The following is a 17,724-nucleotide window of genomic DNA, read 5'->3' as shown; positions in this document are numbered from 1 at the left end:
ATAAAATTTGTTACTGTACTAAAGACTTGTTGGTACGGAGAACGCGACATGTTATTTTCGATGGAGTATCAACGAAAGAAGCAGAAGTAATCTGCGGCTTGCTCCCATGTGCTTATACTGGAACCATTTCTCTTCATTTTCTAGATTAATGTCTGGCAGACAATGTTAAAATAAACTCAGATTCTTTTTACATGACGCAGGTAGCTATCTGAAAAAATCTGCTCGAATATTAACTCAGATCTACGCAAGAACTCAATATGTTGCAAAAATTAGCAGTTTTCTTTAAATGCACGGACGAAAGAAATCTCTTACTATGGGGGGGGGGGGGGGGGTGAGGAACTATGCAAGCTGCACCTACGTGTATTGATTAAATGCAAGGGTCGCCAGATGCCTGAGCATCACTGTTTGTGTGTGTGAAATCTTATGGGACCCAACTGCTAAGGCCATCAGTCTCTAAGCTTACACACCTACTTAACCTAAATTATCCTAAGGACAAACACACACACCCATGCCCGAGGGAGGACTCGAACCTCCGCCGGGACGAGCTGCACAGTCCACGACTGCAGGACATCGGCAAATCCTGCTCGGCAATTGCTGTACCTGTCAAAGGTTATGTGATATGTATTAATAGTGAATCAGTACATCGTATATACTCGTATACTACGCACTTATAAATAAACTAAAATATCACACGTCAGAAGTTGTTGTAACTTTAAGCTGCTAGTGGTGTGGAAATATTTCATCTACCAGAACTTCATCACAAAACGTTATTATCAAACATGGCCTCGGTTCAGACGAGGCTGAGATATACGACAAAAAACCTCTTTCAGGAATTCCTTGTGCAGAAATCAGCTTAAATTTTTACAGTTATCCACAAACAAATACCATGTTTCGAAAAAAGTATATTGATAAAAAACAAGTTTCTTTTTTAATTGGAGCAAAGCGAAATCGACGCGATTTAATGAGTATCTCATATTCCGAACGTGGTACAACTGTCCGCATACGTGCAGGTGGCTGGGCGCGAGCCTGACTAGGACCACGTCAACTCGAACTGGCACAAACTTCACACCACTGGCACCCCACTCCCCTCACCATTACAGGGCAGTACGACAGTCTACCACGGCGATGCCTTCACGCATCGTTCATTAACATAATTCAGATACCGTACTTATTTCGGGGGTCCCAGGCCCTTTAATTCTTCACAGTGCAGCCAGTTAGTTATATTGAATACCCGCCACAGCAGGGTCAAGCTATTGTTGCACTCAAAAGTAATCACCACACTCACATCTATCCGATTGGGAGACGAGACGATCAATTCCTATTCCGTGGAACGCCGGAGCCCGCTGACACACATGGTGAAATATCCGGACTGTACGCAGGGTATTGCGATGTTTCCCCACCAAGTCACTGAAGCGTAGCCTTCGTCTGACTGGCAGTCTGGAGGCGGGCGTTATTGTGCAACAGGATGAGTCATCCAACAGCATTACGACAGTCCGAGGGCAAACGGCAAAGCCAACAGTGAGAAAAATCACACATCTCACCCACCAAGAAATTCAAGGCTGTTCACACAAGTTCCGGTAAGGTCATGATGTCCTCTTTCATCGACTAAAGAGGTTGCCTGCTCGTCGAGTTCTTCGAGCGAGGAAAAACAATCAATGCTCAGTTCTATGAGGTCACGGTGCAGAAACTGTAATACACCGTTAAGCCAAACGCCCAGGAATTGCGTCGGACGACACCATCCTGTTGCAGGATAACGCCTGCAGCCACATTGCCAATCCTACGAAAGCTACACTTCAGAAATTTGGTACGGAACCACTGGAACATTCTCCATATACTACGGATATTTCACCATGTGATTTTCGCATCTTCAGAGACCTGAAGAACGCCATGTGCGGACATCTATTTCAATCGGACGAAAAAGTGCAAGAGTGAGTGTGACTGTGGATTCTAAACAGGAACTGATCATTTCGTCTCCCCGTGTGATAAATTTCTTAAGGCGTATCGTGATTAGTTTTGAATCGAACCATTCCATGGCCCCGTTGTGGCGGGTGGCGGTTTTCATTTGACTGCCACTTGTATGTGTAAATTCTGGTAATAATAATTTCGTGTGGCTCATTGTCCTGGTACAAGCCATTCAATTGGATGTCGCTACAGGGACTTGTGTCTCGCTAATCTATTATCCAACCGGCAATAGGCGATCTAATGCTCAACGTGGATGCCAATCTGCACATCATTGAAAGGTGATTGCTAGGTTAAAAACAGAGATTGGTGTTAATCACGCCGTTTCAATCTTTACAAATATGTTTTAATGTGTACGAGAGTTAGTCATAAAGCTTTAACTGTGATCAGAAGAAATAAAGTAACGTAAATATTTTTGTTTGTTTGTTTGGAGCTGCATCACTAGAAGAGCCGCCGATAAAGTGAAGTGCCGTTTAACGAACGACGTTACAAAAATCCATGCTGAGTCAGTGGAATTTGGTGGTCCTGCTGCTAGAAGGCTCACGTATCTCAAAGAAGACCAGGGTGAAAAAAGTGGAAAGTAATACGGGTCAGTTATTAACATCTGGCATGCCGTTTAGAGCATGGATAAATGTCGCTGCTCATTGGATTCTGCTACTACTCACACCCATCCACAAAGCTTGTTGAACTGAGGTAGCAGCGGAGGTAGAAACGTTGCAACTGAGTTGGGCCAGTCCAGATGGCCTCTTTACCCGTCATATCACCCGTCATATCCAGTGCTGTGAGCTTCACTATGACCCCTGAACAAAAGAGTACAAAAAGCTGTGAAAATATGTGAATTTATCACAGCCGAAAATGGTGAAGACCCAACCATTACCGGGTAATGTGATAGTTCTGAAATTGGAAGGGGCAAATAGTAGAAGGAGCCATCTTCTTCTGTTTGTTCAGATGCAGAAACCGTTGTGTGGCAGGCATTTTCAAAATGACGACGAAGTGATTTCCTGAAAACCAAAATGCAGACTTCCACAACCAAACATTCCGCAACGTCATCCATCGCTGGGAAAAATGTATCGCATTGGCAGAGTGAATATGCATAGAGAAAGGCCAACACCGCAACAAAGTTGCATGCTCGCATCTTGATAATTCCCTATGAGAAAACTTCATGACTACCCCTCGTAACTGCAGAGTGCTGCGATCAGTATGAAACACGCATTACTTTTCTTGAACTAGTTACCGAGAAATTTTAGGCTTATCGTCAGATGAAGCATGCAAAAATTAACATGTTCATGCTGGGCACTCGAGGCCGCTTCACTATGACGACATGATAGGAAACACTTTAACGTATCGTATTGTGAGACAGTCATTTGGAAAGCCGAATTCACTTTCTCGCTGCTGCCGTATGGGCGGTATTGGTTTTGGAAGTGACTAGAAAAATGATTCATGAAAGTAAAACAATATTTCTTTAACGTAAACGCGAACGTGTTAGGTCAGGCTTTACCATGACTGATATTTACATGGAATAAAAGAATAAGTTCACTATTACCAGTCAGTGTCCCAAACGTTTAAACCTCCATCGCCAGGTGGATTTGTAAGTGTTAATACGATATGTATGTATTGTATTACGATTTTGGGCTAGTCTGTGGCACTGTCTAGTGAAGAAACAAAACACTATTCCAGAACATAGTTTTGACTGAAACTTAATGTAGATATAAATGTGAAAATAAAACAACTAAAACCGAATACCTACAGTGGTCACAGGCTCTTTTCTCTGTCATAATACATCATTCATAAACCGTCACATTTTGTGGGCAAAGATAGTATCTCGAAACTACTAATTGCAAAGAACATCTAGCAAAAACAGAGACATTATTTCTGTGGACGAAGAACATTAGCAAGACAACACTATTATCTCAGAGTGACTTTTAAAGCACAGTGGAGATACTTTGTTGAGTTGATGAAAACATATATCGTAGTAAATATTTCAAAAGGTGTACCAGTCCATTTCTGTCAAGTTTATATAGCTTATCTTTCATACTCGTATCTGTAACCAGCAGACACATTGCAAACCTTAACTGAAGTAATTATGTTGCCAACAGTGGTAAAATTATACATAAAAAGCAATTCTGGGTGGAATTCAGGGATAGAGATTGAAAGGATGGCGAGAAAGAGAGCTAAGTTCTGAACATGCTCGAGCTGTAGGGTTGTTAAACGTACATCTGTTTCGTGTTCTAGCTAAGTAACAGACTGATACCGAGTTAAAGATATGCAGAAAGGTAATACATTTAATATCAAGCTGACACAGTGTACAAACTGTTGCTTTTAACTGGCTGGATATATTGGTTCAAAAAATGGCTCTGAGCACTACGGGACTTAACATCTATGGTCATCAGTCCCCTAGAACTTAGAACAACTTAAACCTAACTAACCTAAGGACATCACATACATCCATGCTCGAGACAGGATTCGAACCTGCGACCGTAGCGGTCGAGCGGTTCCAGGCCGAAGCGCCTAGAACAGCTCGGCCACCACTGCCGGCGCCGGATATATTTAGTTTTGTGAATTAATCAAAGGAAACTTGCAAATAAGTAAGTTAATTCACGGAAATATGAAGGGGAGGATAGAAGAGGAAAGAGAAAGAGAGAGGGAGATGGAGAGAGAGAGAGAGAGAGAGAGAGAGAGAGAGAGAGAGAGAGAGAAAGAGAGAGAGAGAGAGAGAGAGAGAGGGAGAGAGAGAGAGAGAGAGAGAGAAATTCAGATACAGAGGGTGAAAGAAGTGACTGAATGAAAGCAAAGGTTTTCAGAGCATGGGGACTGTTAAGATTATATCTGTTACGTGTTATAGAAAAGTAAAGGTTGCAGCAATACATTGATTCTGCTTTTAAAATATACTATAAATAAAACCTTCACCCTACTCAACATATTTTATCATCAATAATTACCATGTCATTCCCCGGATAACCAGTGGAATGGGCTGATTTAGAAATATACCAACACACCATCAGCTTTTACCGGTGTCAGCTTGAGAATATATGTATGTCAATTAGCAGTATATTATCTGTTTATTTTTAAAGCATAATCAATGCGTTACTGTAACCTTTACGTAGTTATATATAGTTATATATCGTGAGAGAGTTGTGATCATAACGACACCCTTCTCTAAAAACCTTTGCTCTTCTTTCACCCTCTTTATCTGAATCTCTCTCTCTAGTAAAAAATCAAAAACCTCCCCAAAAACCATGTTCTGAAAGCGTTTCGTTTCTCCACTAGACAGTAGCACAGGCTTCCCCAAAGTCGTACCAAACACACACATGTCGCAATAACACTTATAAATTCTCCTGGCGATGGAGGTTTAAACCTTTGAAACATGTTGTGAATATAAATAAACAGTGATCGGTAACAGTAAACGTCTTTCTTCATTCGCTTTCTTATGTGGCTAGTGGCAGCTGTCTGTTGATATATTTCATCAAATATGCAGCTATGATGTTTCGCAGTGTCCATAACGGATAAGATGTATTGTTATTTTTACTTTTAATCGATGTTGCTGGAGGAACAACAATATTCCTGCAGCCAAACCACCCCCAGGTAATGGACGGAAACGTTCAGCACCACAAACTCGGGAGTGCAGCAGGTAAGAGGCGGCCGCCGGCCGTTGTGTTGCAGTGTTCGTGGTGTGCTGGAGCCCGTACATCGTGTTCGACCTGCTGCAGGTGTACGGACAGGTGCCGCGCACGCAGGCCAACATCGCGGTCGCCTCCTTCATACAGAGCCTCGCGCCGCTCAACAGCGCCGCCAACCCAGTCGTCTACTGCCTCTTCTCGAGATCCGCCTCCAAGGCCATCAGGCAAGTCGAAATCTTTGTTGGAAAAACACACTCTACAGCTAGGTGCTCGCAATCACGGTGTGGGTATCCGGCTGATAAGACTAACCAGTTTACTGTGACCACCCTCTCTACTATAGACGCTTAGCACTCCTTCCGCGCTGTACATTCAAATAATATAAAAGATTAAAAAATAAAAATGTTAGTGGAATTTCCAATATTAAGTGTACTGATATTGTGGGAAAGAGACCTCATCGGTCAGAATACCAGTTACTCCCTTGAAAGAGCACACTGACCGCTTTGGAGCGCTGTTGACGGGCAGAACTGGCATCACAATTTCATGTGAACCTTGATGGCTGATGTAAGTCATGGCAAGGAAGTGGAGTGTATGTGTCAGTCGGTTGTATGAACTCCGTAATATAACATGGGGCGCTGTAGATACGTGACAAATTTGTAAACAGGAACAATCGTTCACTCCAACACAAAAGGGACGCATATCGAAGGAATTATCCGAATGGGACGGAAATCGGTAGATGTGATTTACATGTACAGACAAGTAAATTATTACAGTTTCAGAAAAATTGACTGATTTAGAGCTTCACAAACTGAGCAAAGTAGTAACACTTATCTAAGCATTTATTCGGCTTGGAATTGATTGACAGGGTTGTTCGATGTCCTCCTGAGGGATAACATGCCAAATTCTGTCCAACTGGCCCGTTAGATAGTTAAAATCCCGGGATGGTTGGAGGACCTTTCCCATATTGTTGCAAACGTTGTCCACAGGGGGAGAGATCCGGCGACCTTGTTGGCCGAAGACGTGTTTGGCAAGCACGAAGATATGCAATAGAAACACTCGTCGTGTGCGGGAGGACACTGCCTTGCTGAAATGTAGTTCCAGAAATATTTGCCATGGAGGGAAGCAAAATGGGGCGAAGAATCTATGGCAATCAAACGGCTCCTGCTTTGAAATGAAATAGCACCCTAGCATGTCAGGCCTTACAGATGGTGGCAGGCAGATCGGTAGATTATAGCGTCTCCAGACACGTCTTCACTGATCATTGGCGCTCTGTTTGATGTGGGAATGATCACTAAAGATAATTTTAGTTTAGTCAGTGAGATTACAGGTCGAAGACGTGCTGGAAACGCCCCCCAGAGCGGTGGGACACCTACCTGACAGTCGCCCGCTGCATGGTCCAACAATCAGAAGTGATGGTTTTATAGGAGGACCTCTTTGGATGTCACCTGCGGCACCCGTACAGCACAGTGGTACGTCGACTGTAATCTGTGCCCCGTTTTGTTGCCCTTCATGTCAAGCCATCGTGGGCTTACATTTCAACAACGTAATGCCCGCTCACATGTGCAATAGTTTCTACTGTGCGTCTTCAAGCTTGCCCAACCCTATCTCGGCCATCAAGGTCACCGTATCTCTCCCCAATTGGGGAAGTCTGGAACATTTTGGGCAGGGCCCTCCAGCTATCCTTGGATTTCGACCATCTAACGCGCCAGTTGGACAGAATTAAGCACGACATTCCTCAGGAGCACATCCAGCAACTCCGTCAACCACCGCCAAGCCGAATAATTGCTTGCATGAGGCCAGAGGTGGACCAAGGCGTTATTGACCTGCCCAGGGTGTGAATGTTTTGAGTAAATGATCCATTTCTTCTGAAATTGTAGTCATTTCTTGGTCTGTACAACAACATCAAATCTACCGGTTCCGTTCCATTCGGATAACTCCTTCGTGGTGCGTCTGGATTTCTTTTTCCCTTAGAGTGTATTTGGTTGTGTCCGTGATGATACCGTGAATGAAGTTTCCCGATTTATTGGTGTACCAACACAGAGTGTCTGATCTACGTAGAATGCTATATCACTCTCAGGCATATAGCATGGCGTAAGAACAACGGTTGTAAAAAGATTATAGTGGGTAGGGAACGAGGAAAAACTTCACGCCCAGTCAATGACAATTAGTTTTAAAAGCGACGGGAATTGATGCTGCCAATGAATGGACGTCTATCTCAACCGTTTTCCGACTGAATGTTGCGTGCACTGGACATTTCGAGTCGGGTACCCACCGAACAGTTGTTTCTCACAGCGGTACATAAAGCTGCTTATCTCCGATGCGCTAACCAACACAAATTGGGCAGCTGCTGACTGGAGGCGTGTAGTCTGCTCCGGCGATTCGCGATTTTCCTTGTTTTTGCAAAACCTACAAGTCGTCGATTGCACCAACAGCCCAATGAGGCATTTAAACAGCTATCTGTGCACAGGTATTTCAGGCCAGATTTGGTTCTATAATTTTTGTGGATTTTTTTCCACAGTGACTTGGGATCACTATTTCAAGATACCGTGAAAATGAACATGGATGTTTATTTCAACATTCTCGGTGGTCAAATGAATATACTGTGGGAATTCTCGTCTTCTAAGATGGTCACAGCTGTGCTCATAGTTCCTGGTCCGTTGAACACTCTTGTACTGCAATGCACAACTACGCTCTCACTAAATCACCAGTACTTAAAACCGAGGCTAACTTCTGATGCTCTTTGGAACAGCGTGTGAAACGTGTCTTTGAAACAGCTGGTGAAACGTGACAGTCAATTTCCCCACAGTTGCCAAATTCTTGTCCGCCTCTTTCGTTGGGTTGCCAGCGCGTCTGACTGCCGTGCTAGTAGCACGGCTTCAATCTGGGTCGGAGATTTTTTCCGCTGTGGAGCTAGGTATTGTGTTGTCGTCACAGCTTCTTCGTCGTCATCGACACTCAAATCGCCCATTGTGGCATCATTTGAAAAAAGACTTGCAACTCGACCGGCCTTTAGTGCCATATGATAGTTCTAGTTTCACCAAAGAGAGGATTCAACTGCATATTGTGTAGCTGAAGTGACATCTGGACTCGCCTCCTCACCAAACTGACACCATTTTGAAGACTAGAGGTCGTGTTACACGGTACTGGAGTGCTGTTCCCTGCGTGTGACTAAAATTTTATCGGATATTATTGTGTTTCACAGTGTATGCCACCACCGGCGGCCCTATGGAACCAGAAATTGCACAACAGCCAATGGAACAACATGCCGTCACATATTCTGAAGGTGCTCGTGGCGAATATAAATTGTCCATTGCTGTGAACTGATCGAGAGAACTTATCTGATCTACGCGCTGAGGACCTGTGGTACTGAACCTTAATTGGTCTGTTGTTCTTGTGATCTTCACTTCGAAGACTGGCTTGATGCAGCTAGTCTATCATGTGCAAGCATCTTCATCTCGGAATAACTGCTGTGAGCTACGTACATTTGGAACTGCTTGCTATATTTATCTCTTGGTTTCCCTCTACAGTTTTTGGTCTTCCGCATTTCCCTCCAGTATTACAATGATAATTTCTTGGTATCTCAGAATGTGTCCTATCAACCGATCCCTTCCTTCAGTCTAGCTGTGCCATTTTTTTTCTCGCCAGTTCTACTATGTAACTCCTCATTACCTACCCAATCTACGCATCTAATCTTCAGCATTTTATTCTTTAGCACCTAACTTGGAAAGCTTCTATCCAATTCTTGTGTGAAATGCTTATCGCCCACGTTTTGCTTCCGTTGAAGGCTGCAATGCCTTTATAAAAGACTCTCTAACATCTAAATTTATATTAAATGTTAAAACAAATTTTCTTCTTTCTCATAAATGTTCTTCTTGCTATAGCCAGTCTGCATTTAATATACTCTCTACTTCGACGATCATAAGTTACTTTCCTGCCCAAAGAGTAAAACCCGTATACTGCTTTTAGTGCGTAATTTCCAAAAACAATTCCTTTAGAATCGCCTGATTTAATTCGACTTCATTAAATTACCATAGTTTTTCTTCCGTTGAGCTTCATCTTATACCCTCCTTTCAAGACACTGACCATTTCGCTCAGCTGTTCTTTCAAGTTCTTTACGCCTTTGACAGAATTACAACTGTATCAACAAACGCGAAAGTTGTTGATTCTCAGGCGCACAGAATAATCACGGTACGATTTATATTGCAGAACAGAGGATATCTTCTTCAGTCGTCGATTTTCTACATGAGGAAGACTGACAGGTGCCCAGCGGAAGTATCGTGCAATGTGTTTAACGACAACTGGCTACGAGCCCAATATTTGTTTGAGCATTAATATCGATGGGAAAACTCTGTAAGTCTTTATTTCCTCTTCCTGAACTTCAATTCGTCCTCCAGGTTTTTCTTTGGCATCCTTTACTGCTTGCTCAGTGTGGAGATTGAATAATGTCGGGGATAGGGTACAACCCTCACTCACTCCTTTCTCAAGTACTGGTTCCCTCGACTCTAGGGTGGCGATTCCCTTCTCTATTAGTAACTTACTAGTTTAATTTCACTCCTGGTTGGTGCTCACGACCTTTAGAACTGCCGTCTTGGTTCCTATAAATTTCCTCTCGCTGTATTTTACCCCTACTACCTTTGAAAAAGTGCATGCCATCTAACACTGTCTAAAGTTTTCTCAAGTCTACAAATGCTCTGAGCGTAGATTTATCTCTCTTTAACCTATCTTCTAAGACAAGTCGTAGGGTCAGTACCGCCCCGCGTGTCCCTACGTTTATCCGGAACCCAAACTAGTTCACCCTCAGGTCGTGTTCTACCAGTTGCCCCATTCTTCTATCAGTATTTTGCAACCATAATGATTCTGTAATGTTCACATCTGTCAACATGTGATCTCCATTGAGTTGGGATTGTTAAATTATTCTGAACAGACGAAAATATTGACATCGTGCTACGCCGCGAATACGTACATTGTGCCGAGAGTTTCACGACAGATGTTTCGTAAGTAAAAGCAATCAGTGGCCACTCTTTCCGGGCACCGAAAACGATCGTTGTAGGCCAGAACCAAGAGTTACAACTGTACAACAGCGCCGGTATCTAATTGTAGCTGCGCAATGAGAGCCAACAATGCTTACAAGACTATTGTCTGAAGAGCTCCCAGTTCATGTACCCCAGACTATTGGTAGTGGAGAACAGTTGGCCTTGTAGTGAACTGTGAATTCTTCTCTCTCCTGTCGGACGTGAAATAACGAGTAGATGACCAATGGGATTGCCCCACATTAGAAAGCAACAGTTGTTTGATATCAATAATGAAATGAAATCAAACACAAATGGTTCGTAACTAAGGGCTTCATGTATGAATGTGAAACTTTGCTTAGACGATCAGAACACGAAAGAAATGTATTCATTTTGCTGCTGTTTACACAAACCAAAACGAAACTATAACTCTCAGGGCCGATTTGACAGATCTCGGACACTACTTAGTTATTAAGGGGAAGGAGGAGGGGACGACTCGTCTCACCATTATTCGTCACCGTTCCTCGTCGGTACAGAGCGTCGCCTCGGGACAGTGCGACGCGCGAGTCGGCTGCCCTCATCAGCAATCGGGGTTTTGCGGCGGAGCCGAGGTGCGATCTCCCCCGTTGTCGGTCACGTGGCCGAAGCTGTGCTACCACGGTGTCTGAAGGTGGATGTTGGCGTTAGGTAGAAGAGCGCCCACGTCCTCTCGCTTCCGCGGTGTCTCCACGACTCATGTTTATCGCATCTCCTCCATCTCTCAGATCATATCCTCTTCGAAATATTCTTTCTTTCGGCATTGTGCCGATGGTACTGTTACCGACGACTGTGCCGCTAAAGCGGAGTTATTGAACGCAGTTTTCCGAAATTCCTTCACCAGGGAAGACGAATGGAATATTCCAGTATTTGAAACACGAACATCTGCTAGCATGAGTTTCTTAGAAGTAGATACCTTAGGGGTTGCGAAGCAACTCAAATCGCTTGATACGGGCAAGTCTTCAGGTCCAGATTGTATACCGATTAGGTTCCTTTCAGATTACGCTGATACTATGGCTCCCTACTTAGCACTCATATACAACCGGTCGCTCACCGATAGATCTGTACCTACAGATTGGAAGATTGCGCAAGTCGCACCAGTGTTCAAGAAGGGTAGTCGGAGTAATCCATTTGACTACAGACCTATATCATTGACGTCGGTTTGCAGTAGGGTTTTGGAGCATATACTGTATTCAAACATTATGAATCACCTCGAAGGGATCGATCTATTGACACGTAATCAGCATGGTTTCAGAAAACATCGCTCTTGTGCAACGCAGCTAGCTCTTTATTCGCACGAAGTAATGGCCGCTATCGACAGGGGATCTCAAGTTGATTCCGTACTTCTAGATTTCCGGAAAGCTTTTGACACCGTTCCTCACAAGCGACTTCTAATCAAGCTGCGAACCTATGGGGTATCGTCTCAGTTGTGCGACTGGATTCGTGATTTCCTGTCAGGAAGGTCGCAGTTCGTAGTAATAGACGGCAAATCATCGAGTAAAACTGAAGTGATATCAGGTGTTCCCCAGGGAAGCGTCCTGGGACCTCTGCTGTTCCTGATCTATATAAATGACCTGGCTGACAATCTGAGCAGTTCTCTTAGAATGTTCGCAGATGATGCTGTAATTTACCGTCTAGTAAGGTCATCCGAAGACCAGTATCAGCTGCAAAGCGATTTAGAAAAGATTGCTGTATGGTGTGTCAGGTGGCAGTTGACGCTAAATAACGGAAAGTGTGAGATGATCCACATGAGTTCCAAAAGAAATCCGTTGGAATTCGATTACTCGATAAATAGTACAATTCTCAAGGCTGTCAATTCAACTAAGTAACTGGGTGTTAAAATTACGAACAACTACAGTTGGAAGGACCACATAGATAATATTGTTGGGAAGGCGAGCCAAAGGTTGCGTTTCATTGGCAGGACGCTTAGAAGATGCAACAAGTCCACTAAAGAGACAGCTTACACTACACTCGTTCGTCCTCTGTTAGAATATTGCTGCGCGGTGTGGGATCCTTACCAGGTGGGATTGACGGAGGACATCGAAAAGGTGCAAAAAAGGGCAGCTCGTTTTGTATTATCACGTTATAGGGGAGAGAGTGTGGCAGATATGATACACGAGTTGGGATGGAAGTCATTACAGCAAAGACGTTTTTCGTCGTGGCGAGACCTTTTTACGAAATTTCAGTCACCAACTTTCTCTTTCGAATGCGAAAATATTTTGTTGAGCCCAACCTACATAGGTAGGAATCATCATCAAAATAAAATAAGAGAAATCAGAGCTCGGACAGAAAGGTTTAGGTGTTCGTTTTTCCCGCTCGCTGTTCGGGAGTGGAATAGTAGAGAGATAGTATGATTGTGGTTCGATGAATCCTCTGCCAAGCACTTAGATGTGAATTGCAGAGTAGTCATGTAGATGTAGATGTAGATGTAGATTGTCATTGACGGACAAAATTTTCAACGGAGCACAATGGCAGATCGACTTTTCATAGCCATGCCTCTCTGTTCGGGCTGGGAATTCCTATCTGGCGTGGGCTGTCATGTGGCTCGTGAATCGACTTCTTTCTCACGATTTCACGTTCTTACGATGTTCTCCTGCATTCCGAGGCTGTTGTGAGAGCAGCTACACAACACTTGTTTGTAACTGCTCTCTCTGCGTGACGCCTGGACAGACTCATGTTTGGTCTTCGTCCTGGAGTTCCTGATTCATAAGGAATGTCCTTACTATTGAGAAAAATATCTTCTTAAGAACACTAACTTATTTCATCTGCCTCCCTGCGCCAAGCCCCCACGCTTTGTGTATGCTCCTTCCTGTGCCCATGGGGTTCTGGAATTTTCAGCACATTCCTGCTTTCTAATGCAGGTACAATGACTGCCGCTGGGCCAAAAGAACTCACATGCCTTCACGTGTACATCTTTGGCGTTCCGTCCTAATGGCTGCAGGTGTCTATCAGTTCTCGGCATGCTCCTCGTTGTTAGACAGGCCCTCTGCAACTGACCCTCCTTGAGCGAGGGGAGAACGTCTGACCGACTTGCTGTGTGCTTGCAGAATGACTGCAGTGTCCTTTCCTCGGAGGCTCGCCCCAGTGGGTTCGTTTCGCTCCTCATCCGCCTCCTCCTCCTCCTCCTAGGCTGCTCGCGGCGAGTTGGCGAAAGTGGCCATGCCAGACGTATTAAAGCCACCACGTCAGAGTGTTTGTACCACTCTTGGTAATGCAGGACGAGTTCATTTCCTGTGAAGACAGTAATTTCAAGAATGGAAGGAATGTACTTTGCACTGATGAATCATGCTTCAGTTTGTAGTATAATCCTCATTGTACAATTGACTGACTATTGCTAGACATATTTGTATGTGGTGCAGCTATGTATGGAACTGAAAAATAGACGACAATTGCTTTGGACAAGAAGAGAATAGCGGCTTTCGAAATGTGGTGCTACAGAAGAATGCTGAAGATTAGATGGGTAGATCACATAACTAAGAGGAGATATTGAACAGAATTGGGGAGAAGAGGAGTTTGTTGCACAAGCTGACTAGAAGAAGGGATCGGTTGGTAGGACATGTTCTGAGGCATCGAGGAATCACCAATTTAGTATTTGAGGGCAGCGTGGAGGGTAAAAATCGTAGAGGTAAACCAAGAGATGAAAGCATTAAGCAGACTCAAAAGGATGTAGGTTGCAGTAGGTACTGGGAGATGAAGAAGCTTGCACAGGATAGAGTAGCATGGAGAGCTGCATCAAACCAGTCTCAGGACTGAAGACAACAACAACAGGAACATAAGGCAGAGAGATTTGATGGTAGTGCTGTCTTGGTGTGGAAACGCATGATTTTGGATTAGCGTATGGGAATTAGCCTCTCCGTTGTACTCAGAGGAACAATGTTATTGCCCAAAGCTGCTGCAACCATAGGTTTCAGAAATTTTTAGTGACATGGCTTAGACTCCAATGTACATTCAATGCCATGTCGTCAGTATTTTGTTCTGTAGACTCTCAACATACAGAGTATTCCAGATAGATCTTTACAAATTTGATCGCGTAGATTTCAGAAAAGAGGATATGTAAAAAATCGTGTGCTGTTATGTCCACATATCCCTCAAGTTTTAGTAGCCGTTTAACAAACTAAATGTCTGCCTCGCTAGCATGTGTACTCATACCAACCTAGCCCTTCTTCATGAATGTGCGCAACTGCTGCTCCGATGAAAGTTCGCAGTTCCTGTAGGTCCTGTGCTGGGGCTTGGTAGACAGTATCCTTCCAAAGCAAAAAAACTAGTAGTGGACCTTGCGGGCCAGAGAATGGATCCTCCTCTGCCAGTCCTGCGACATGGAAATGTTCATTCAGAGCCTTCCTAATAGCCCAGGCCCAGTGCGGGAGGGTACCATCTTCCTGCAGCTTGATGTCAGGTTGCAGTTCTTCGACCTGTGGAAATGTAAACTGTTCCAGTATCTACATCGCTCACACTCAGAAGCCGAGAACTCGTCCTCTTCGCAAGACCTGAGAATTCCTTAAACCTCGTGTAACATTGCCTGATTGGTTGGACGTGGTGACGGAGTTGTTTTGTAAAGTCTCCGGAAGTTACGCTGGAGCTGGGTGTCAGATTTCATCTCTGTCAACAATTCCACACACTATCAAATCCTCCTGGAGGGTGGCCATTCTCTTCAATAACGAATTTGCAAAACAAAACTTTAGGTATGTGAGAACATTGTGCCACAAGCCACACTTTTCTGACTATCCCCATTTCTGAAATATACGTGATCCAAGCTGTAAAGATTAGTTGGGATAGCACGTACAGCTCAGAACATATGTTCTCGTTTCTTGATTATGCTTAACTATTTTACATTTGTTAAATTAAAATCCTTGCAATTTAGTAATAGCTGCATGAAATATTCACTGATGGCTGCTGTTACCTGACAGGAAGGTGCCGCCATTCCGATGGTTGCGGTCGCTGTGCTGCCCCAAGGCGGCTGCCGCCGCCGCCGCCGCCTCCCCTGGAGAACCTCCAGCTCCAGTTGCCGCCCACACCAGCCGCCGGCAGCCTCCCCCTCACTGGACCACGCGCCGCCAGACGCACCGCCGCTACATCGGGGAAGGTCTCCCTCCTCCAGCTGTCGTCTCCATCGTCTAGGCGGACCACTTTTGCACCAGCATCTAGAAACCAATTCGAGCGGCTTCTTCTGGTCGCCACCTCGCTGTCGAGGCACTCTTGGCTCCAGCTGAAGGGAACAGCGGAGCACTGGGAACGCTGGGCTGAAGCCAGTATCCATTTGGGCGAGACGGACGTATTGTCACGTGTATTTTGGATGTGGAAAGCTGTGGAATCATCCTCTTCTCCACACTGTGATTCTATTTACTGGAGAACGTCAATGAAAAGTACTTCTCCAACATTCACAGATTACAACTACCCCAAGTCACAGTAGTTGTCGAATCGGTTCACGAGTACAGAACTTCACGTTACGAGACCAAACTGTTCAGTTTCCCGAACAGTTTTCAATCGGGCACAGAACTTGGATGTAAGAGATGTACGACCATAAAGACATACCCATAGATCTAACGCTGTAGCTGAGAACTTGAGATTCCAGCAAAGGTGTATGAAGACTCAAGGCCAATGTGTTAGGAATAAAAGACTTCACAAGCTTCTTATTAGTGGGCAACGGATCTAGTCTCATGAACCTCGCTGTGCTAGCAACTAGGATACATCTCTTGCAACGGCAGTGGTGATGCTGATTGCGAAAGTTACTGGGAACAACGTTTCATTCTTTTTATGAATTGAGTTAGGAGAAAGAAGCGATACAACAACAGAAACAGCAAAATATTTGTAGGAACTCAAATCGTCAGATTGCATTCTTCGTTAGCGTCGGCGTGCCTGCTGCGGTGGCTGAGATGCGTAACGAATGCATGAAGAGTAGCTGATAAATAAGTGGAAACATTGTTGTAAACGGTGATTATAAGGAAATTTGAAAGATTAAGTGACTCAACAAAAGTGACAAGTGTATTTCTGGTTTCGAAACTCACCATATGATGTGGAATTCTCCGTTTATTGCTAATCATGTGCTACTTCGCATCGATGAACTGATCAAAACAGAATTACATGCTACGTGGACAATTCGTTTCATTTCATTAAGTGTCAGTGTAAAACGAATTAAACGGGCGTCTGGTCAAATTTTTGTACTCACAAAACTTCACTCGCTCGCAGGAACTCTGTGTGAGTGAAGGCGACGCTCCACGTCGATTATCATAGACTCTCCTCTCACGGCAATCAGGGTAAAGGCGCAACAGCCAGAGACACTGGTACCTGAGCTTTTTCAGACCGCCGGATCGGCGTGCTTTGTCAACGAGCATAGTTTTCACTACGCCATTCACAAAATGCACGAACCTTAACCTCATTTGGACACTGAAAAATATTTATTTTTTTACCTCACGTGAAACATTTTCAGTACCACGAGAAAGTTTCATAGAACTAGTGGGCCACAAAAGTATCTTGAGGTATACTCCATTCAGCGTCGTTTAGTGGATTTGTACATACGCTACATTTCCTTCAGTCAGACCAAATTCTGTTTAACTTAAGCATACATACATACTAGGCCACGCACATTTAAATGCGCATTTACAACATTCCAGGATGCTTGTTACATTTCTTCATGATCTCTGATACTTGTAATTGTCATTGTGTTTGTAATGTTATCTGTTGCATTTTTGTTACTTGTATATATTGTAGTTGGAAATTAAATATAAACAAGAAATTTATTTCTTGGATTATTTATGAATCTAACAACCTCAGTAGACAATAAATAATACATCACTAGTTAGATGGAGTAATATTACTTAATATTTCAGAGTATTATTAGTAAACACATAACCCATCTATCAGTATTACTGGAATCAGTGGTTGAATATCACACTTAGATTTCACAATCTGCTATTACTTGTTGTGCATTACCTGTGACGTTATTCTCTTCTAATAACACGATAATTACTTTCTCAAATACCTTAACTAGGGTACCAAACAAATATGTTACACTGTTATTGTGAGACCTCTAGTTCATTTTCAATTTTCATAACAAAATAGTCAAAACATAATGAAACTATTTCAATGGTCGGGATGTCTAAACTTGC

The 17,724-nt window shown here is 43.8% G+C and overlaps 1 protein-coding gene across 1 annotated transcript in view; it reads left to right on the top strand.

Annotated features, from left to right (window-relative positions):
• The window catches only part of LOC126336239 (cardioacceleratory peptide receptor-like), a 956,109-nt gene extending 938,694 nt beyond the window's left edge, over positions 1 to 17,415 (top strand). Inside the window, exons 8-9 of the mRNA XM_049999729.1 lie at positions 5,620 to 5,800; positions 15,526 to 17,415. Coding sequence (XP_049855686.1) covers positions 5,620 to 5,800; positions 15,526 to 15,736 — 392 coding nt within the window. The 3' untranslated portion in view covers positions 15,737 to 17,415. The remainder of the gene's footprint in view (positions 1 to 5,619; positions 5,801 to 15,525) is intronic.
• The last annotated feature ends 309 nt before the right edge of the window (positions 17,416 to 17,724 follow it).

Source organism: Schistocerca gregaria, chromosome 2 (assembly GCF_023897955.1).
Source record: "Schistocerca gregaria isolate iqSchGreg1 chromosome 2, iqSchGreg1.2, whole genome shotgun sequence".
Lineage (NCBI taxonomy): Eukaryota > Metazoa > Arthropoda > Insecta > Orthoptera > Acrididae > Schistocerca > Schistocerca gregaria.
This window is presented reverse-complemented; position numbering and strand designations above follow the sequence as displayed.